Here is a 23,724-nt window from a genome sequence, read left to right on the forward strand (position 1 = left end):
TAATTATTTAAAAAGCAAAATCAAAAAATTGCACTCTGCGTTTATGTGAAGTGGAGGGACACTGTGAACAAATCTAACATCAGCTGATATGTTTTAGAAGGTGATTAAAGTAAAGGCCATGGTTATGTGGCAATGGGATTGGAGCATTGGGATAAACAATTATTTACTTAGACGTGACCCTTATATGCCTGACTGTCAAACTCCAGGAAGAAATGAGCTGCACGGTGTCTCGTCGTCAAGGTTACGTGTACCGAATCAGAAACTTTCACTGGTGACAAGCTAATTGTTTCGCTAACAGTGGGTAACTCAATGACTGTAGAAAAGTCATTGGGGTAACTAGTACAGTTCGCCATTGTGCTATATATATTTCAGTTACAAACCCATAAATAATGATGAAAAAAAATGTCCGAAGTGGTTAAAAAGGAAGACAAGTCGGGAGCTGTTTCGGTTCGGGTAAAGTTTCCTTGACTTATCTTGCCTTTCGCTAAATCATCAAACTCGTGTATGCTGTTTTTAGGTCATTTTCTGGAGTATTTACATTTTATGACTGTATTGCAGGTGGAAGACGATTTAAGACAACTCAAACCTAGTCTTGAGAAAGTGACTGTCAGTGAGGGGAGGACAACACTGAACACTCAGGCCCTGAACATCAGGGTGAGAAATCTTCACGCACAGTAGCATTTATATTAAATAAAGAGACTTAAGTGAAACATAGTACACGTAAGAACCGACAGTTAATAAGTTTTTGACTGTCTGTAGAAACATGCAGAGGATTGTTTGAAAACAGTGAATAAGCAGCAGCTGGTTCTTCCTCCCATTGAAGATTTACAAAAAAAGACTATTTCTAAATGGTAAGTAGTATTTTTAGTGGGAATATTTTGCTCAACCATTACCTTTTTGCAAATTTGATTAAATATGTTTAGAATTGTTGTGAATTCTGGTTAATTGGGATTGTGAGTCTGAAAGAAAGTCTTTACACAGGACTCCTTGTCTGGAGAAAATCTCAGATGTGAAGAAACAGAGAGAAAACCTTCCAGGAGCTCCAGCAGGGGAACAGGTAGATTATTATGTGCATTCAGAAACTTTAAAAAAGGATAATAAATGACCTTTTTTCAATTAATGAGGGTGTGTACAAGCTAAACACGTGCAATACGATAGGGAAGGTAAAAGCGGGCAAGGATTGATACCTTTTTTGTTTAGCAAAAATCCTAACTATTTACACGCTCATTGGAAAAATTATTAGGTACACCTGTTTGCATTAACAGCATGTCAATGCAAATATCAATAGCCCAATCACACGGCAGCAACTTGGTGCATTTAGGAATGTACAAAATCACCTGCTGAAATTCAAACTGAGCGTCAGAATGGGCAAGATGATCTCTGGACGTAGCATTGTTGGCGCCAGGCGGTCTGTTCTGAGTATTTCACAAATTGCTAGTTTACTGGGATTTTCCTGCACAACCATCTCTATAAGGTATACAGAGGATTGTCTGAAAGAGAGAAAATATACAGTGAGCGACAGTTCTCTGGATCAGAGGAGAATAGCCAGACTCCTTTGAGTTGATCCATCACTTTACGGTTACAGTGTAACCATCTTCAGATGGCTGCTTCCAGCAGGATTATGCACCATGTCACAAAGATTGTTCACCTCAAAGTGGTTTCTTGAACATGACAATGAGTTCACTGTACTCAAATGGTCTCAACAGTCACATGATCTTAAACAGAGCACCTCTGGGATGCAACAGATCTGTATTAGTGGCGTGATGCTGTCAAAGTCTCTGAGGAATGTTTGCAGCCCCTTGATGAAACTTGTGCCATGATGAATTAAGGCAGCTATGATTCAAAAGGGGGTTCAACCTGGTACTGATGAGGTATACCTAATGAATAGACTAATGAGAGTGCATCTTCTATTACAATTTCTGATTTCTTTTCCTTTCTCTGTTTCAGGACAAGTTAGCATTGAACATGTGTTTGCCAAACAAAAGATCCATTAGGCATCAGAAATCTGGGAAATTGCTTACTGATACTCACAGGAAGAGAGCAAATGAGGTAAGTAATATTCCATAAATGTAGAATAACCTGTAGTTGTAGTTTGCTATCATGCATGATTTCTTTAGAAACTACACCTTACAGAAAGCCATAGGGTCTTTCAAATGAAGTATAAACATGGTATTACATTTACTGATCATATACATAATGTTATAACATAAACAACTCTTAATCCAGTTATTCTTATTGTGATGTATTATTTATCACAGGTGGGTCTAAAATAAACCCTGTGAACTTGCCACTTTAGTCAACTTTTCTCTGGAGCCTTTGAATCTGTTTATTATGTCGATAGTTGTTTTTTTCTCCAAAAATTATGTGCTACAGTTTGTCGGATTGAATACTCTACACAAAGTAGCTGACAGATAATTTGCAGTGGCTTTGTAAAACGGAACCACAAAAGAGAATTTCGACTTTTCATTTGTTGCAGACATCAGGCTCAATGTTTTCTAATTATATTTGAAATGTTTTCATGGGGCATTTCAGTCTTACCGCTGGAAAGAACACCATTCACTGCATGAAATCTCGGCTATAATCATAGTTTTGTCAGAGTTTAATCATGAAATAATAATTATTTCCTCCGGGTATTTGCTTTGTACAGTGAGAAAAGTTTCTGCTGCACCTGTGGTGAATTAGATATCATTGTTCTTTTCCCCAATACTTACTCTCTAATCCTTCCAATAGACAGTGTGTGCTGGAGTGAAGAGTGATGGTAGTGTTCTGTATTAATAGATGCCTCAAGTCTCATGTTCAGACAGTCTGTGACGTAAAGGTCACTTGGCTTAGGGATGACATCCAGCACTTGTCACAGCAAACAAATTAATCTTTGCAAAGGTCGGCATTAGTTTTAGATCTATTTTACACACTTTTCTGATATGTTTTTGGGAATCTCTACCTGACACAAGAAACATAGGCCAAGACTGTCACTCTGATATAGGAGAGATGGAATTGCTGGCTGCAGAAAGCGGAAAGCAGCAGATTGCAGCACATCAGCATTCTTCTAAAGTAACAGGCGCCTGATTGCTGTGCTATGGGCTACTGGTTTACAGCTGTCTCAAGACAGAAGTGGATACCTGGTCCAGCATGCCAATAAGACAGCCGTAGCTTCCCCAACTGCTAACCACTGGCTCTCTGCCTGCTACCATCTCCTGCAACTCAGGCCAGCTCTTCTTCTCTCCATACCCATGCCAGGCAATGAGCGTTTGCATTTTAGCAATTTTACAAAGGGTGCCACCTTTTTCCCAACCTCATCTGAAACAGATGTGTGCCTTTGAGGGGAGAATCTCACTGCACCTGGCTGCTACCTGTGGTCTGTCAAAGAGCTCAGTGGTCTGAGAAGAACAAAAGAAAGGACATTAGGTGACAAATCTGGAGGAGCACAAACTTTCTGTTTTATGAGTTGTGAAATGTTTAAATGTAGTCACAACAAATTCATACTGAAATTAGGCCAATAAATCTTGTTTTATTTTTATTGTAATCCAGTGTTATGAATTAAAATGTTTAAGGTTAACAGATTTGAATAACTATGATTGACAGTGAGTTACAGCGAAGGTCCTATTGCCAGTGGCACTTTTCTAAATTCTTAATGAATGCAGCAAACCTGTTGTTTCTGATAAAGCATGCTATCCTGAACCGCTTGTTTATACTTATTCCCCTAGAAAATGTTTTCATGTCTAATGGGACAGATGGGTTTTAATGTGGACAGTAGCAGGTAATGTCAGGCAGCGTTTTGTTGGTTGTGTTTACATCTGATGTGCAGTCACTGATGTTGCGAAAATCTTCTGTTCAGGCAAAAGGTGACAGGATAATCTCTGGCTCTGTGGTGAATCTTCAAGGAGCTGAATCAAAGGGCCATCACATCCTGGTAGTTCCCAAAGAAGACTTTTGGACAGGTTAGCAGCATTTCACCACCCCTACACCATCTCCTCATCTTTTATACTCCAGACAAACATCTTTTGACATTCTGTGTTTGCTTAATGTTTGCGGAAACTTTGATCAAGTCAGTAATTCCACAATACTCTATAGTGTCAAACTCCAAATCATATAAATTTTTATATTAAGTTAGTAGTATTAAGTTTAGATACTATTATATATATTTTCTTAATCCTGGGAGAGGATGAACGAGGACAGTGCCACATCCAAATTTGTGTTCTGTGTCGATCGACTACAAGGCTGCATCTCTTTATCCCAGAGAAGATTGATATTTTTCAAAGATGGGACAGCGCTCTACAGAGTCTGTAGCAGTTTTTCCTGTTTCTGTCTGCTTTTTACATTAACCTTGAATTTATTATTTAGGGAATATTAAAAAATGTCTTTTATGGAAAATGTCATTTATCTTTGCTAAAAGTTCTACTTTTTAGAATACCAAACTTTTAAGAATCTGGATAAAAGTCCATCAGCTTTGCCAAAGCTATTATGTTTTTTGTCTCATCCTTCTAGCTGTTTTAGTTTTTCTTTCATGATTTTAGGTTAAATATCTCAATGACTCTGTTCTTGAAGAGATAGCTGATGCTTGATTTGACTTCTGATCACTTTTAAAATGTATCTGGGTCTTTCTGTGAATTTTGCCCTGATAGATTCAAAGTCCACGTGCCACGAACAGCCAGTATGTAAAACAAAAGCTGAATCCACTTATTTAAGAGCAGACAAAGACTGCACACCCACTGAGACACCAGCTTTCGCCACAACTTCCAAGAGCATGGTTCCTAGAAGTCCTCAGGTACACTAATTCAAAAATAGTAGGTGCTAAAAACCAACATTTTCATGAATTGTAACACTGTTATTAATAACTAAGCTGGGTGTCTCTCACTTGTTTCCTCTTTAGAGCCTGCCTGTAGATATCCCCAGGTACCTTTTTACAATCAGAAGTGGACAGGTCGACCCAATGGCTGCAGACTTCTGTCATTTCAAGCAGTGTTTTGTCTTGTGCTGGAGCAGTGTGGTTGATGTTCTAGAGGCCCTGCAAAAACTGCTCAGGGAGTTTGCTGTGCCTTTAGCCAAAGTGGGTGGAGAGCGCCTGGTGGAGCTGAGCCATGTTTGGGATAGTGGTTGGAGTAAGGCTCCTTCAGCGATGCCTGTCCTCTCAGTGCTAGAAAACTGGGAGGAGGTTTCAGAACTCATCTCGCACCCAGGTCAGCGCTACAAGGGAGAGGGAGGCATCGAGGCCGCTGCCATCCACATCCAGTCCTCCTGGAGGCGCTACTTAGCCCGGACAGCCTACTTGTGCCACTGTCGCCGCAAGTGGGCGGCGGGCACCATTGCCATCTCATGGTTGATGCACGCTCAGCTGTGCCGTGTCAGGAAGGCCCTGCAGGCTCGGCGTTTTAGTCAGCTGGAAAACAGCCGCAGCCGAGCACAGGTGATGCTACTTTCTCGCTTCCATCTCTCTTTTACCTAATAATGCTCTGGTACCTGTTTTCTTGACTATTCTCTCAATTTCTCCAAATCCAATGAATCCATTGATATTTGTCCTTTGACTGTAAATGGATTCCTTTTCATTAAAATAAGGTTGCACATTGTGATTCTGTTTAGTATAAATGTTCTGTATTTTACAAGCATTTTTAAGGCACATGGTCATTTCTAGAACACCAAGACAATTTTAGAAATTTGGACAGAAGCCATGTAATGCTATGCTAAGATGCAGTGTTATAGACAATTGTTTACAGTGGTAAAAAATGCATTTCTCTAGTACTTACAGTGTGAGATTTAAAGAAACAAACCCAGATATACACATTTTAGTAAAGTTTAAGGAGAAAACAAAAAGACAATGGAAAAGTGGACGGGATGAAGACAATAAATATAAGTATAGCCACACTGTAAAAGAAGACAGAAGCAGAAACAGTGGTAATGAAGGCTACAAAGCCTAGGGACAATCAGCTGATTGTCTGTTACACTTCAAGTAATAATTACTACACATATGATGAAATGTTATAAAAATGAAATACGTGTTTTGGCATTTGTTAGTTATTTGATCTCTAAAAGGGAAAGGTTTCCCCTCTCTCTCTTCTGATACTCAACATCTGATTTAATGAAAAAAATTGATTATGTATTTTCTCAGTGCCACATCAATTGTGTTCTTTGTCGATCAAGCACAAGGCTACTTCTCTTCACCCCAGAGAGGATTGATATTCTTATAAGATAGGACAGCTCTCTACAGTGTCTGTAGCACTTTTACCTGTTTACCAGTTTTTTACAACCTTAGATTAATTTAGGAAATATTAAAAAATATATCTTTCTGCTTTTAAAAATGCCACACTTTTTAGCAAGTGAGCATGATTTGTGCTATTAAGTATCAATCCTGATCTAATGAACAACTAATGAATCTTATTCCACTAGTATGAAATAAAATATATTTACATAGTCATGGCTTCTGCGTTTTTCAGTAAGCTACAAGGCAGATTTAGGTGAAGAAAATCAAATATTGTTCAGAGAATGTGTTTTATATATTGCCCACATACTGGAAAGGGACTTTTTCTTCATTCAAAAATAATATGTTACTGTGAATTTTAACGTGTAAATAAACAGTAAACATGTTCTAATCGCACTGGCATAATTTAAGAGATGCAAAAGAGTGACGGTACATATAATCTACACCAGAACTGCAGTTAAAAACAAGTTTGTTTTTTTATTTATTAGGCTGAAAAGACTGATTTTCTTCATTGAAGACTTCCAGGCAGGCTTCCCAAAGTTTATGTTCAGTATCTCCAAATATTTTAACATCTCCTTAACATGGCAGAATGCATGACGTATACTTAACTACGTTAACTTGTAATCTTAGACATGGGAAATAAAACAGTGTTTCTATTTAAAAGACTGCTGTGACAGTTCAATTGTTCTACATACGTAATATTCTGTAATCCTTTTCCCTTTTCTTGTAGATGTCATGTCTCTGTGTCATCTGGCTGAACATCTTCTAGAGCGCTGACATAATATTAATTAGTGCCTAAAACCTCATTTAGTTTTACCATTACTGTGTGTGTATACATGCACTAAATGTATGTTCTCACTCTTAAAGCATTCATACCCTGGTAATTAAGCCTGCTAATCTTCCCCTGGCAGTAGCATCATGTACCTTGCTGATTGAATTAATTGTGAGAAGATGTTCCTAAAGTAAACGCTTAATTTAATTACGGTGGTATTTTATGCTTGGTTTGCTTCTGTGAGCCCAGAGAGAGATTGGCTTGATGTGTTTTAGCTATGCAATGATATGATGATTTGTGTGTGTATGTGTGTGTGTGCATACGCTCTGGCGATCCCATCTCTGATCGCTCCTTTTTTCCGTCCCCAGCATCTGGCAGCCAACTGGAAACGCATCCAGTCCTTCAAGAGGACCATTATCCACATCCCTTCATTAGGTAGCTTTCTTTGCCTGCTGCACACACACAAGCACATCTGATCTAGCAGCAGTCACCCCCGGTCTCACCACTCTGCTGCCCCAGTCTGTGGCCCTGGTGCAGGCACTCTGTCTCGTTCAAATGACTCTCTGCAGGAAAGCACTCACAGGATGATGACAGTCCCCATGCCAGGGAACTGAACAATTTAGTCTCAATCGCCATTTAATTTGTAGATTAAGCAAATGAAAAGCCATTATGGTGAATATTTACAAGCGGCACAAAGGTCTTATTTTATTGCTGCGCAAAAAAAAGGCAGAAAAAAAAGACACAAAAGAGGAATCGCTGCTGTGTTTTTCACACTAAACACAGAGTGCAATCTAGGATCGGTTCTTGTTCTAATTTCACTGCAGCATCCACATTTAGACAGTAATCAGGCATGTGCATTGTAAATCATTGAGCGATTGTCTAAAATTATTAAGCCTAATTACTAGCAGATGGAATGCTTTATTTGCACTTGGGGTGACTACAGAGAGTGCTGTGTGAGCAAGGATAATTAGAAAGTTGAACCCCATTGTTGTTAATTAGCATGAATCCAATCATTTAATTACCTTGATTCAGTTGAGGATTCTCTCTCAGGCAGAAATCCAGACATACATGGGCTAAAATCCTGGCGGTATCACTGAATGTAGTTCAGTGGTGGCTGGACATGGTGCAGCAGGACTCCCAGCATGCGACAGGCACAGCACCTGCTAGTTATTAAGCTAAATTAATCATCGGATTGCACTACAGTGTGATTAGACTTAAGTCCCTCATCCCCAAGTCTAGTAACACACGCATTATCAGTAGTTGTACAGAGCTACAGATTTTTAAACTGTTAGATAACATATAACATTTTTCTGACAGGATACTCTCAGAGGAAACGACTGAACTTGAGAGGCTTTGACATCCTACAGAACATCCAAATGAGCAGGTTGTGTGATATTAGAGGTAAGCTGCACAGCTTACGTTTTTTTATTGTTCATATCTGTAAACATGCCATTTGTAAAACACTCTTTGTGTAATTGTAGATGAAAATGTGGAGGTGATCTACATATGTCCCCAGCATCTGGGAAACGACATCTTGGACTATTACACCAGCCTCCTGAAGTGTGATGGAGCCACAGATGGGGCTGATACCAGGACCGCTCGAGCCTCATCCTCCGTGAGACGCTACATCATCCTCACACCTGAGGCTGTAGATTATTTCCCAGTAAGGATGACAGTATTCACCAATTTACTTGCAACTTTTAAGTATTAACATGATAACAATGTGCCTTTTGAGCACAGAAATCTGCTTACTATATATTTATAGATGCCACAAGCGTTTGTAGTTTATAAATTATCCTCTAGAGGGTACCAAAGGAGGTTGTTGTTATAGCGCTACACTCTGTCTAACATTTTTTCATCTTTCTTTCTACTTGTCAAACCAAAACTCTACATATTTTGCAAGTTTTACTGAATTTAACTGAGGGTGTTTTCAGATGTTGTTCAGCAGATGATTAAATTCCATAGTGGGTGGTTTAATTAACTCATCATTACATTTAAAGGCTGTATTTTTAATAGTTCTGAGTATCTCACTGCTATAAAAGTGAAGCTGTTGCTATATTTATCTTTGCACATCCAGCCATTCTATCCATCTTATTCCATCGTTTTGCGCTAGATTGAATGTGCAACATGACATGGTCTTCTTCATTCTTTTTATTGATTTTCCTGCTGTTTTGTTGTTAAACTGTGCCAGACGTGTTGCTGAGATGAATCACTGCTACCCATGGCTGGCAGCGCATTCTGCCAGTGACAGAAGGGATAATTCCATGTGGATCAAATAAATACAGATGTGAAGTAATTAGTTGTATTCCCAAGGAGCTCATTGGGAGCACACATTAAAGATGTGAAGGATAGGGGAGGCCTCCCACAGGCAGCTTTTATCAATTCAACCTGCTAGAATACAGGAGAGGTCAAAACCCTGCTGGCTATTTCAATAATAGATCTGTTTTGTGTACACAGTGATAAATCAGGTCAAGAAACAACCCTTGGAAGAGACAGTGAAAACGCTCCGCTTTGAAAATCGTCCTCCCCTCTTCTCTTCCAGACCCATAACATGTGCCTGTCTACACTTCTGAAGTACAGTCCACAAACCCTGAAGCACATCAGAAACCTGATCCAGGGGAAGCATGCCTATATTGTGGGTGGAATTGCCCACGTGGATGACCTGGCGGTAGCTGATGAGTTAGGGCTACCAATCCTGGGTCCAGAACCTGCTATTGCTCAACACTACAGCACCAAATCTGGAGGGAGGAGAATTTTTGTGGGGGCAGAGGTCGATGTGCCACCTGGTCAAGGAGACATCTACTCGCTAAACCAGGTCAGACACCAAATACTGCATTACACAGTCCTTCATCACTGCTCAGTAACAGATGAAAACATAATACATTTTCCCTCCTAATGTTTGTGTTAATTTAGTTTGCACATTTTTCAATCTTGGTCAAGCTTCATGAAACACTGGCAGAGCTTATGACTCAAAACACTGATGTGCAGCGCTGGCTCTTCAAGATTGACTCAGAGGATGGCAGCCACGGTACAGCATATTGTGATACATGCCATCTTAGTTGCTATAAGTGGGCTCTGCAGGAGTATCATCGTTACGGTCCGGAGCTGTGGAACCCAAAATGCATTCAGGTAAAGATGTGACTCAGAGCATTATGTCAATCTTCCTGTGACTTAAAATTTTTGAGCATAATTTTACACTCAATTTTATGCAATGTTTTATTAAATGAGTTTGAATTTGGAGTTTCTGTTTTTCTTTTTTGATTACTTTTCCTTATTACATCTCACCAAATTTATGTTTTTTTTACTATTATATCCTGTTTTTATGGCTCTCTCCAAAGCAGTGGTTTTGCAAAAACACAATACAAATAAAGTTTATTGCGATTATTATTACAGCACCCATGAGGAATCTCCCACTTTAAGTTAACATGGTAACAACTAAATAGTTAACAGATAACACTACAGTAGCGACTGGATATTAAAGTCCAGACTGTGCCCAGGTGTTCAGAAGAAGAGAGAGCCCCAAAAAAGGGTTAGATTCACTTCTGTCACTGAAGGAACAAAAGTGTATGTCACATTAGGGTCAAAGAGATGTCATTTTTCACCCTGGGGTCAGTGGCAATGCTGATTCCCTTAGTACAGTATTTTAAACGTCATCCCAGGAGCCTCAGAACAGTAAATCAATAGATGACATTTTTTAATTTTATACATATTTTATACATATAGATATATCCTGAAACACACACATAACCTAGAGTGCTTTAACTCATCCAACAGTAACAAATCACGGTACACATAGTGTATTTAACATACTGTTGCCTATCCGTATAGTACTGTGCAAAACTCTTGAGTCACCCCCTCATTTTTATATTTTCCTAAGAAAACAAGTGCAGTGACTTATTGAAATGTCTACATACATACAAATAAATACAGTATATAAGGCATAAACAGAGTTTATACCATTCTAACAACATTGAAAGTCAACATTTGGTATCACCACCTTTAGGAAGACTTTGTTGCAATAGGCTTCTTGAAGCTCTTCTTTGGATGTTGCAAATCAGCTTTTACAGATGGTGGATCCTGACCTCCTCCGTCCATACTAACAGCGATTTAAACCAAAATCTTCAAATTTGGTTCACTGCTTTTTAAGACCTGTTGCCACTGATTTTCAGTCTAGTACTTGTGTAATTTTTCTTTCTTAAGAATCGCTTCTTGGCAGCAACCTTTCCACTGGGATCATTTCTAATGGGACAGCAAATAGATCAACTAAAGTGTCAAATGTATCTCTCAGTCCCTGGCTCAGGTCTTTATTGGATTTTCTCATATTTCTTAAGGACTTTCATCTGCTGTTCATGTGCTGCAGATAGTTTTTTTTTAATTTTATGTCATTTTTTGTAGATTCGGTTAAAGAATTGGAAGCAAATTGTGTTTATGTGACAGCAGCTAGTAACAAAGTTCCTAAAGATACAATTTACAATTGATACTTTGCTGAGTTGCTTGTTGTGTGGCTCAACAAAAAAAAGTAAGAAAAAAATATTCTTCTGAAGATGGCCAGTTGCAAGGACTGGACTGAAAATAAGGGAAGAAGCAACCAAAGAAAAACTTCAAAAAGTCTAGAGAAATATTGCTCAAGATCACTTAGGAAATTAGGAGAAAATACATCCTTTAAAACGAAATTTAAAGAAATGGGGGGAGATTCAAGGCTTTCCCAAAGTAATGTGTATTTTGATACTTTTACTCTGCAGCTTGAGTGAGGTTTTCGCCTTAGTTGTTACCTTAGCATGTAAAGTTCTTTGTGATGGCTGCTGTGAATTGTCACTGTATCAGTAACTTTGTATAGAACAGAACTGAATAGTTTAAATACAAGTTACATTAATATTTGCTATACTGAGCTTTTTACATCTGTTACACTCATTAGATGGATCTGAGCTCTCTGTAAAATAAAGTCTAAATTGCAAATGCGATGTTGCAAGAATTCATTTGTTTTTCCTGAAAATATAAATCCTGGTTTCATCTTGGATCTATTTAGAACAAATAAAATGTATTTAATCAATGGTAAACCATTCATTTACAACAAATGCAATCTGTACACAGCGCCTGAGCCCCTGGCTCTTATTTCTCATATGCTTACAAAGTAGCCTTTGATTTTCTGTCATGTGTTAATTACCGTATTTTGCCATTTAACTGGGAGCACTGTGTAAACTAATTACAGGCTAATGATTGTGGGCTTGGAGCACAACAATTTTACTTTTTATTCCATTCGGAAGAATAGCAGTCATCTCAAGGTTCTTGTGGCTCCCTCTGTTTTTGTTCCTATTAGCTCATTCTTTAATTCAGAGTGTATGTGTGGTGCGGGGCTGTAATTGTTGTGGCTTTGGTGCTGTTAATTATGGCAGAGAGTGGCTGAGCCACAGCCAAGGTCCATAATGGTGGCTGAAGCAGCACAGGGAAGTAAATGGGGTTTCTTTCACCAGCTGGGGTCCCATGGAGAGGGAAGAGTGCCGAGGCCCCCAGTGTAGGCCGACAGCCTCGGGGCTTCTGGGCCATATGGACACAACACTTTAACTGGCCTTTATTCTACACCTTGCTCTTTTAATCAAAGCAAAGCCCACATCCTGTGCTCTTCATTGCATGATGTTTTTCTTACGATATTGTTTTCTCCTAAAATCTGTTAGCCACTTGGATGTGAATCATACTGACCTTCTGTTGAAATGCTTTATACAGAAGAGTGCAATCTGGCTCTTTGTGCTGAAAGATCATAAAACAGTATTGTTGAGTAGATCCGAGCATATTAATATGTTATATTAATGTATCTAATCGTTATCTTCTTCACACAGCAAAAACTATCATGAATGTTTAACCTTCTTCATACATTTTGAGAAATGACGCTCATTAATAGAGCACTTTGCTGAAAAACAATAGATCTAACTGCACTCGTAATGACAGCTAGTGAATACACTCCAGAATATTTCGCAAGCTTTACGAAAACAGTAGTTTTAATAAATTATTAATCAAATACAAATGATCAAATTAAGCATTATAATACTAATCCATAATTTATCAGCTTTCACCAATAATTGTTTACCAATAAATATCAAAGGGATTATTAAAGTGTATATTATCATATGTGTCATAGTTTAGTTAAAGTCCCATTATATTCACTATAAAAGTAGATGGGGGATAAATGAGTGTGACTGGCCCTTTTTTCTTAATTATTGCTTGCTCTGACGGGCTCCATATGAGAAAGCTTGAGTCAGATGATACCATGTGCTCGTTCAAAATAATATTAACATTCAGAACCCTTCTGGCTATGCAAAAGGATAGCCTAAAATGATACAAAAAGGAGAATGGATGGGTGGTGGTGGTGTGTGTGTGTGTGTGTGTGTGTGTGTGTGTGTGTGTGTGTGTGTGTGTGGGGGGGGGGGGGGTTCATCCTTACTATAGGAGCTTTTGCACAGGTCTTAGAAAGCGTGTGTTTCTCAAAATATTGTGAGGCCCACAGCTTCCAGCACAATGTTTTAGCCTGCAGAAAGCCCCCAGGCCTCTTTTAGCATTTACACAGAGAGAGGTTAAAGACATGTAGATCTGCAGCCTTGCAATGCCCGAAGGGGGCCATACACACACTTAAGCGCTCACACAGCTTGCATATGGATCATTAGGCACAAGAGGGTAAAAATTACACCTAATAGCGTCAACAGATGGAGTATTTCTTTTTGTCATGCTGTGTACAAACAGATCTTGAGCAACACCTTATTTAGGTTAAGTTTGTCAGCGAAATGGGTCATTTGATAATCACTACCACTGAAGAGGTAGAGGGACATTTAATACAGATGTTCTATGTCTAAATATTGTGCAGTCTGTGCTTGCATGGAGGAGTTTAAATATGTAATGTTTTGCCTTAATATAATTAGCCTGAATTTAGGAATTTAAAATATTTCCTTTAGTCTATATTTATATATGTATATATATATATATATATGTGTGTGTGTATATATGTATATATATGTGTATATATATATATGTATATATATATATATGTATATGTGTGTGTATATATATATATATATATATATATATATATATATATATATATATATATATATATATATATATATATATATATATATATATATATTAGTTTTGTTTTTTTCATTGCAAAGACAATCCTAAGTATTTATTTACAATGTTTATGCAAAGAAATTTTGCCTCAGTTTGTACAAGAAATCCAAGGATGAGGTTGAAGTAAAGCAAATATTCATGCGAAATATATAAGTAGCCTGATTATATCTTCCTGTTCCTGAGACCTGTTCACTGTAGTATCTCAGTTGTTGTGCTATGTAGTGGAGAGGTGAAATGGCAATCAAAGAGCCAGGGCAACATCTATTTTATTTATGACCAGATTGCTTGGCTTTATGTGGACACCAAGCAAAGGCTGAATCCTATCACAGGGTACTATACGCAGTTTAAGTCCAAATAATTTATTGCAAAATACCTCTCTTTCTTTTCTTACTGTCCTGCTGTTTCTGTGAACTGCATAGGCAAAGTCCCGGGGTGAGTTTGCTCTTCCGTTGAGAATGACAACCGTTCCCTTACACTTTTTGCCGCACCATTGTGTGCTTTATGGTTTGTATAGGGGGAATCACTGTGTAGCATTTGACCTCGCCTCTTACAGTACTTGAATATGATGATGGCTGTTACATGACTGGAATATCAACAGTATAATCTCTGGTCCTGTCTCCAGTGAAGCCCAACAGCGTGCACTCAAAACAAAGTAATGATCTTGATAGTATGAGGACAGAAGAAAGATATTATTTCTACTTATAATTTAGTCATCTCTTAAAAATGTTTTTCATGTTTTATTGTGTATGAAAAAAATTAAATTCTTCTCTGTTGGCGCCACACGTACAGCATTGTTGTTGTTGTTGTCATACTGGCTACAGAGGGTTTAGTCAGGGCATTGTATTTTAAATATAGCCATCATAGCCTTATAAGAAGAGAGTTGTACTTGTTGTTGTCAAACTGTTTCAGGGAAACCTAAAACAAAAGTTAGAAATTAACAGCATAATTAAGTGGTGTAACCATTATGGCATTTCCTAGTTACAGAAACAAGAGTGATATCGATCTCAGTCAAGCCCTGATTGATCCCCAGATAGATGGGGTTAGCTTACGTATTCATCAACTGCCCAGTGGAGAGAGTTGTTATTGAGGGCAGCTGCTTGGAGGCTGTGAGTTAAAGCCATTAGACTCCTGAGGCCTTCTGATAATAGGCTGTCACTCACAGATGGACCCTCCCGCAATATCCATCAGACACTTGCACAGAAATTGAAGCAGCCACCCAAGGTCTGGGGGACAACAAGCAGTCACTGGAGTCAAACACAATGTGCTTCCAATAATATGGTCAACACATACAAAGCTTTAATAATAATGAAGTAACTGAAACTTATTATTTTGCATTGAATTGATACAAAAACTCCTAAAATTTGCACAATATTCAGTAGATGCTTAATGTATGCACTTTCTTTCTGTAGGAGACTGTGCTGCTCAGATATTTAGATGAGATCCCAGAATGGCTGACCCATTATGCCCAGCCTGCTAAAACCTCCTGCTATCCCAACTGGGCCTGCTTCCTGAAGACCTTCCTCAGGCAAGGTTAGATATCTATTGTCAGGCACTGAATGCTTTTCACTTGCAAATATAGCAGCATGTAATATGGATTTCCTATGTCGTTCCTGCTTCACAGGTGTTGCCTTTGTGAAATGCGAAATTCAATAATTTTCATGTAACTTTCTGTGATTGCTAAACAGCTGCTAGGAGAGTTCAGGTCCTGTATTACTGTTAGGCTGTGTTTTGTTGAGGGTACTAGAGCCATTTATCTGCTCTGCTATGTTCCCAGGAGGTGTGGTGGAGGCCTACCCCCCTTCAAACAGTGTCACCTGTCTGACAGTAGATCTGCTGCTGGAGCCAGGGGGTGAAGTGACCATGTTCTCTTGTGGAGACCAACTCCATGGTGGTTGTAAACTTGAAGCTATAGGCTCCATTGTTCCTCAGAGCTCTGTACACCCAGAAACTTTGCACTCCATCTGCACCCGTGTAGGCCGGGCCTGCCTGCAGCGGCGTATCGTAGGTTATGTCTCTGTGGATCTCGTTAGCTTTCTGGACCATAACACCATGGAGAAGAAGGTGAGACACAAACAGAGAAGATCTTAGCTTATCTATCATAATAGATATGATCTAAGGTGTTACAACACATTCTGCAAATGCTTTTATTTCAACGTATTGGTGGAAAAGATCAATTTTTAGGCTGGATCCATAGGAGCAGTTAGGTGCCGCCCATATTAGTCCCCTGGGATCTAAAAAAAAAGATAAGGCAAACTGTGGGCACTGGGAGCAAATGTGTCACAAGGCCATCTAATAAACTGTCAAGTCTTATTGTGTCGATACACTGATTCCACCATTTAAGGCTTGCCCTTTAACCTTACAATACTGAGAATTTCAGAGGCACCTATCTTTCAGACAATAGGTCATTCCAAAGTGATTTGGCAGCTTCGGGTGGGGGGATACCCTGTCAGTGTTTAACCCCTACCTGCAGCAGTCGGCTGAAATGTATCTCGCTATTATAGCCAGGCAGCATGGAAGTCTTATTTCATTTGTCAGGATTAAGTTTTGCTGAAAGCACTTTGATTTATGATATTTGAAATGGACTGGTTTATGATGCTTTAACCTCTGCTCCTAACATGTGGCTTGACTGACTGCCTATTGATTTGGAGCTGTATGATGAAATGCTTTGTATGTAATGTAGTCTATAAAATACTGTGGAATTTTACAGGTTTTACAAAAGCACAAAGAAGAAAGAAGGACACTATCTTCTTTCCCCTTCTTTCATTAAAAAACATGAAAGAACACCAGTAGCAGAATACAATTTGTCCTCTAGTTATTTATGATGGATTTTTATTCAGAACAGTTCAAAAAATATCGTCCCTGCACTTTTCCGACTTTCCTTCTTTTGTTTATATTCATAATAGATATGCCGGAGTTGGAGAAAGAGCACACTTGCCACTAGAGGGTAGTATCTTCTGGATTAGATGTAATGTACAATGTAAGCAAAGCAGTGTTGCAATTTGCATCCTATAACCTCAAATGTCCGATTTTGTTTTAGATTATCAGCATTTTTTCTTTCTTTGAAGATTTAGAAATCCAGCCAGGAATGTTTTTGTCAGTAGGCTTTGCACAGACTGTGGACTCTACCATGCTGTATTTATTTTAGGGTAAAAAACCAACTTGCAGTACTTTCTTACATCCTGTGATTTTATTTAGTCAAATTAAACTGTCATTTCAGTGACAAAATGGTGACACTAAAAGCAGAAATTTCTTAAATGTATTCGGGACAGAATCAGGCCCTTTTTCCTTTACCTGTTTAGAATGAAATAATGACAGGCTTAAAATTAATTTTCATCTTCAATGTTGACCTGAAATTGAAAGGGACTCACTGACAGCATAATTAAGAATAGACTATAAAACAGCGTGTGCTTCAATAGAGGCAGGAACATTAATGACAGATTTTTAACCATCTCCCCACACACACAAAGCTTAGATGGAAGAGAGCCACATGGGCAAACCTGTCTGGGTTTAAACATCAATTTAGATTCAAACCTGTTGCTAAAAGCTGCCTACTTTATTTGATGGGAAGAAGTGGGTCACATATGTTTGCCCTTGCAGTCTTTCCTCACATTGTGGAACGGTGGGGCCCCAGCTGCAGCATCGGGGCTTTTAATGAAAATGCAAGGCAATAGAAAACAGGTACAATCCAGGCTTACATTTCCCACAGCTTTGTTAAGAGCAACAATGGGACAGGGGTGTATGAGTTTTAGTGAGTTGAGTGAATGGCTTGGTGAAGTGTGTCCATCACTCAGGCCCAGGTATCAACCTGATATATAGAGACGTGAATCTGCCCACAGGTAGCTAAAGTACCACCTACAGAAAAGCTCACTCAGTTCTGCTAAAGTGTTTCCCACCTTGAATTTTTTTTAACTTTGTATCCACATACTGTACTTTTTCTTTTTGACGTTTTTATGTACCTCGTGAAATTTTCATACTTGTTTCTGCAGTTTATAAATCATAAGTTTGGGCATTTTCTTATTGGGAAGAAAAGGTTACTAACCAAAACTGCGTAACTTCTGCCCTATAAATCAGATTATGTCAAATCAGGAAAAAGCTATTTTTGTCTCTATAACATTTTAAAAACAAATTTTTCAGATAAACATGTCACACATTTTCCAGTTTTCCCGCTTGTGCCAATCTTTTCAAGTTTTCCAAACATCTCACATTTTCAGGTATCTCTCCGGAATTGTTTTTTACACGCTGTCGCACTAATCGGTCCCAAAAACAATTGTTATAGAAGCAGACTGTGCAATATGCTTTACAATATATTCAAATTTCATATAAAACACAGTGAAGCATTTAAGATAATTACTGCGTATGGTCAGATGTCCATGTGCTGGTGGAGATAAAGTACTCGGGTTACCGAGACTGCGGGTTCAGACAGGCAGCAATTTGCATTCGGTGGCAGGAGCGTTTACTTTGACAAATAGGAATGGCTAAAGGAGGCAGCCAACTGCCACTTAGTTATTAACAACTCCTTCACTGGTGATTTATTTGTCACTTTTGAAGAAAGGGCAGAGCTATTAGGTTATTATTGGGAAAATTAGCCCTGTTTAAGCGGAGGGCTACGACCATACCTGACCCCTTAATATACTTATAATGATGCCATTTACCATACATAACTGAACTTTACTTCTCATCAGACTTGAGCCAAACATGCCCAGGGCTGCCCGAATTCAAATACACAGGGAAGGATCTACTTTGTGCACATGTCAGAACTGAATTACCTAAATCAGTCAAACACTCACCATGCCTGTGTTTTCCTTATGTTTGCCTCTTAACATGAGTAACACTGTAAGGATTAAGAGGTGCTAACTCTTCGCTTTGTAAGGTCCGGGGATGAAATACTTTGATGTTCCATTTTTTTTGTGATTAAATTGAAATGATTAAGTCTATAGAGTTTTGTCTTCTCTCCATGACACAGAGTTCACGACGTCTTGTTTGCAGGTGTGGGCTGTTGATCTGGACATCACATACAGTAACCAGCTGGCCATGACCCAGATGCTTCTGATGATGACTGGAGGAACGCTGAATTGCCGCACAGGCTGTTTAGAAGCGCCAATGCCAATCAGCGAGAAATGCTGTGAACACCAGATCGTGCCCAAAGTACCGTCTTATATTTGCTTATATTTGCAGTTTAAATTATGTCTTTACTCACCTATCAGTGTGTTGAGTTTAGATGCTATAATTTAAATTCACACTTTTTTCTTTTTCTTCTTAAATCAAATGATGCCGTCACGTAGTTTCTGCAACAAAAAAGCAGCCTGAGACTATGGAGGCTATTCGTAGCCTTTCAGTAATCACAAAGATAGATCAACGTTTTGCTCTTCATTATTGTTAAATACAACTAAATACTGTAATTATGCACCGAGCTCAATTGGTGTTTAGGTGCTGAATTCATTATCATTTTGATAGATGAGCCTAAATAATCAACACATTAATAATTCATACCATTTTCATTATGCATGTGTATGCATGCTTGAACACCTCATCAACCTGGTGCCAGGCCTTAAACAATAGAGTTCTTTTATTAGCAGTATGCCCGAGTTTACGCTTGTTGATCTGCGACTTGTATTATTTTATCAAACATTCATTTAGTTGGTGGCCTGGTGCTTCAGTACAGCAGTTGAGCCACTGCAGTGGTTAATGGCTTCGGCGCTGGCCGTCATTAAGGCCCTGCATATTACAAACACAATTAAATCCCAGTTGGACGCTTTTATTGTTGTGTGAGGGCCCTGCATCTGACAACTGCAAACACACACCCTTCACAGCAAGTTATGGGCTATCTCCTGAGCTCACGGGGGCTTAGGCCTACTCTTTAAGTCTCCCAAAGGTGGCTGAGAAGCAGGAACATTTTTATCCTCCTAAGCCCTGCCACTTTTAAGTAATCAACCTCTCTGGTGTTACTTATGACACATGCAAACAGAATCCCTCTATTACGGTGATACAGAATGTTGTGTGCAGTGAGTATTCCTTTTGTGGATTCACTAATGCTTTGATCTTAGATTGAATGAAAAAAATCTGCAGTTCCCAACCTGTAGTTTCTTTGATTGGTGTCGTACAATTAAGCTCATCTTGTGTTTGGCATGTCTTCTAAGCATTAATTGTTCCTCCCTGCAGTTAATTAAGAAAGGCCCAACAGTTTACCACATGTGCCCCGTACTCATCACGTTCACTAATCACACACACAAATTCAGCAGTGACCCTAAGGACATGTCTGGGGTTTAGCCATTTCTGCTCTATCTATTTCACACACCACCACCATACTTAGCTGCCAAATATAATCAAACTTTAAATTATTGGATTCAATGAATTAATTGACAAATAGTCATCACTCACATCTTCTGCTGTTTTCTTTTTTCTTTCTTTCTCTCTGTCTATTTTTTTTTGTCCAGGCTCCAGTTGGAAATCTTTGTGCAGTTATTGGGAACCACTTATTTCACTCTGACCTTTCCATGTTATACAATAAGGTGTTCCTTATGATGTGCAAGGCCCATGGCATAAGATTTAACAAAAAGGTAACAATTCAGAATTGATCGGCACGCTTTTCTATCATCATTTCCACTGTTCCTGTTATATGGTTAATACAAAGGGAAACTGCACAGATTTTACACATCAGAGTCTGTTTTCAGGTTTTAATGAGTACAACAGCATATGGAGGGAGGGCAACATACAGAAAAGGTGTGAATTTAAAGAGCTTAGATTTAAAGCAGGGTTGAAATGCACTAATAGTTAGTACTCTTTGCTATACAATGATGAAGCTTTATTTTTCTCTGTTTTTTGTTGCTTGCGTTTCAGACAAAGCAAGGCACAGTTTTCGCTTTTTTTGACAGCAGTAAGCGAAGCAGTATTGGAATGATGTAAGTATGTCTTACTACACCAGATCCATACAAGAAAACATGAGTTATGAACTTTCTTTCTTTATAGACAAACCATAAGCTGATCTTTTATTATTTTAAGTCAGAAATATGGACAAACATAATGTGGAAGAGAATAAGATTTTTGTTTTTTTGCTGCATATATGTGTATAAAATTTGAGGCTCATCCCCGGGAGATGGAGCCTTACTCTCCTCTGTTCAAATAGGCGATCACTTTCCAAAGAAGATAATAGGCGATTAGGTGAAAGACTTCACATGGCTAAGAGTAAAATCAATTCTTTCAGAGGATTAAGATGCCACCTCTAGCTTTGGTAATGCTACAAACTCTAAAAGTTGTTAAGCAGAGGGTTATTTAACATATTTATCACACAAATCCTTTCGCTTCCACAATGCTGTAACAGTTAAATCAAGCTGTGCTCATCCCCCTAAAGAGCGAAGATGTTGTCTGCTGAAAGTTTCATTTAACCACCACTATCAGATGAACAAGGTGATTGTTTCTTAGCTGGCGACTTGGGGATCATTAGTAAACTCGTTTGTTTGTGGTGTCGTTAATAGAACAGTCTCAGAGGATCTCCAGAGAGCTCTCGCGACCTTTGCTCGGCATCTGTCAGTCATTCATCAGGAAATATCAATCCCTAAAAGCCAAGGAGAAACCAATTTCATGGTACCATGTTAATGAGTTAATAATCTCTCCTCATCTATTTGTCATGAAACTTGTGTATCAGTGAAACTGAAAGCATGATCACTACTCATAAATATCCTAATAAGAATATATTTTCAAGTTAATGTTGATGATTTTATGGAATAATAATAGGTAATACTCTAAGTTTGCTTCCTTTTCTGTCTGCTTTACTTGAAGGAGGTGATTAAGGAAATAGAAGATATACTGCAGATGACTCAGAACAAGCTTCAACGGGAGGCTAAACCTGCATCTTAGATAGTTCCATTATCAGTGTTGCTGACTTGCTTTTCCAAAATCACTAAATATAACTAAATATGTCTACTCTGAAGATGATTGAAGGACTTTCCATGTGTAAATCAAAAAGTGTGTACATAAAAAGAAGTCAAATGTGTGTATATAGCAATGTATGCTTCTTCTGCCAAGTCAAATGCTTCTGGTATATATATATATATATATATATATATATATATATATATATATATGCGTTTGGTGTCACAATACACACTAGGATCTCCCAGAATACCTTTCTTCTGTACAAATTGGGCCATGCACTACTGTGGTTGATTTTTATTAAATTAGATTAGAGTCAACTAGTTTGATTGTCAAAGTCCTCATCTGGAAGCTGACAATTTCAAACAACTCGCCTCATATGGTGACATGACAGTGTTTCAGTCTGGTCCTCACTGGACTGTGAACGTTGACTTTCTAAGCTTTCTAAGTAGAGACGATGCGTGTATTCGTGGATTTGAGATTGCAAAAAAACATTTAAATCGTACTTAATTTTTATTTTGTAATTTGTATCAAGGATTTATATATGTTAATTTTATCCAAGAGCCTTACTTGATGTACATTTTTTAAAGCACATAAAATTTTAGATTTCCAGGAAAAAGCACTCATAGTCATGCTTTACCCCCCTCTGTTCAAATAGACAGTTGTATTGCAAAAAAGACAACATGTGATAATGGAAAAACTTCACAGGACTAATTCTTATGGAGGATTGAGCACCCCAGTGGCTCTGTTACACCTTTAAATCCAGAGACTAGAATTACATTTGAATGTGTGCATTATTTTCACATATTTGACTTCAGAAATAATATTTTAAGACACTGAAAACATCTGGGACAAATACATCTGTAATTTATTTTCACATCACTTAATTATTATCTATTTGCATTTCACACAGAATTGGACCTAAATTATTTAGCAAATCATTTATAAAGCATGCAGATGGGATTTCGGTTGGTTTGTGAAGTTGTTAAGGCATTACCAATCACCCTGACAAATTACGGTCAATCAATGAATCAATCAAGCTTTATTATATGGCCCCCTTCCTGCAGGTAAGTGCTGCACAAACGACTGAAATGCTAAAAGGAAGACAGGCAAAGATATATTCAAATAACATGAACGAAAACGCAAATTAAAAAAAAACAAACATGTTTATTTATTTATTTTTTATTTATTTATTTATTTTTTTTTTGGGGGGGGGGGGGGGGTATTTTATTACATGTAACAAAAATCACATCACATACCACAAAATTTATAGCCAAAGATAAATTAAAATGTCTGTTCTTAAAGAGGTTCTTAAAAACATTTTCAAAATACGAGTAAATAATAAAAGAAACAAAAATGATGAGCGCATGTATTAAATATAGCATATGTGTATATGTATATATTATGGCTTATTTGCGGTGTTTAATTACCACGTAGTTTATAGACTGCTGTCCATGGTCCTGATCTACAGCAGTTCACTGAACCGTGGAAATGCTTCAGCAGTTGCTGTGGTGGTTTTAAGTGGATTTTAAAGGAGTAGGTGGTGTGGTCATGGAACCAACAAAAACACTTATTAGCCTATTGGCACTCGGGTCAGTGGTGGTTAATTTTGAAGAGGTCTTTTGGTAGCTGGAACATACATTTGTCGTTTTCATGCTTATTTTTTTGTGGTAAATAACGGTAGAAGTATAAAGAACAAAATAACTTTACGTTTAGTCGTTTTACAGGGTTGTTGAACACGTGGCAGTCTATAAATTCTTATAAAGGATATAAG

General features: G+C 38.2%; 1 protein-coding gene across 7 annotated transcripts; it reads left to right on the forward strand.

The window, feature by feature from the left end:
- Positions 1–130: 130 nt before the first annotated feature.
- On the forward strand, positions 131–22,097 carry iqch (IQ motif containing H). 7 transcript variants are annotated; one of them, XM_086298776.1, is made up of 20 exons: positions 132–453; positions 559–654; positions 760–851; positions 982–1,057; positions 1,948–2,049; positions 3,836–3,938; positions 4,623–4,765; positions 4,871–5,404; positions 7,334–7,400; positions 8,283–8,366; positions 8,447–8,628; positions 9,508–9,780; positions 9,879–10,094; positions 15,491–15,611; positions 15,856–16,142; positions 19,068–19,226; positions 20,516–20,638; positions 20,753–20,801; positions 20,919–20,980; positions 21,858–22,097. In XM_086298776.1, exons 1-19 carry the CDS (start codon positions 403–405, stop codon positions 20,948–20,950), a joined length of 2,790 nt encoding a protein of 929 aa, XP_086154902.1. In that variant the 5' UTR covers positions 132–402; the 3' UTR covers positions 20,951–20,980; positions 21,858–22,097. The 7 variants fall into 7 exon arrangements, with proteins under 7 accessions (XP_086154900.1, XP_086154904.1, XP_086154902.1 ...); XM_086298775.1 differs by lacking the exon at positions 21,858–22,097 and adding an exon at positions 21,554–21,662; XM_086298772.1 differs by lacking the exon at positions 20,753–20,801 and adding an exon at positions 21,554–21,662 and having other exon boundaries at positions 134–453; positions 21,858–22,096.
- Positions 22,098–23,724: the final 1,627 nt, after the last annotated feature.

Source organism: Aulonocara sp. 'chitande type north' Nkhata Bay, linkage group LG7 (genome assembly GCF_057382095.1).
Source record: "Aulonocara sp. 'chitande type north' Nkhata Bay isolate Kocher_YH1m ecotype deep benthic linkage group LG7, A_spYH_male_GT1.1, whole genome shotgun sequence".
In the NCBI taxonomy this organism is placed as follows: Eukaryota; Metazoa; Chordata; class Actinopteri; order Cichliformes; family Cichlidae; genus Aulonocara; species Aulonocara sp. 'chitande type north' Nkhata Bay.

Excerpts from the sequence above, each read along its gene's own strand:
- iqch (XM_086298772.1), top strand. The coding sequence starts at position 403 with ATGTCCGAAGTGGTTAAAAAGGAAGACAAGTCGGGAGCTGTTTCGGTT. Across the intron at positions 655-759 it reads CTCAGGCCCTGAACATCAGG|AAACATGCAGAGGATTGTTT; the intron begins GTGAGAAATCTT and ends GACTGTCTGTAG. Across the intron at positions 10,095-15,490 it reads GGAACCCAAAATGCATTCAG|GAGACTGTGCTGCTCAGATA; the intron begins GTAAAGATGTGA and ends TTCTTTCTGTAG.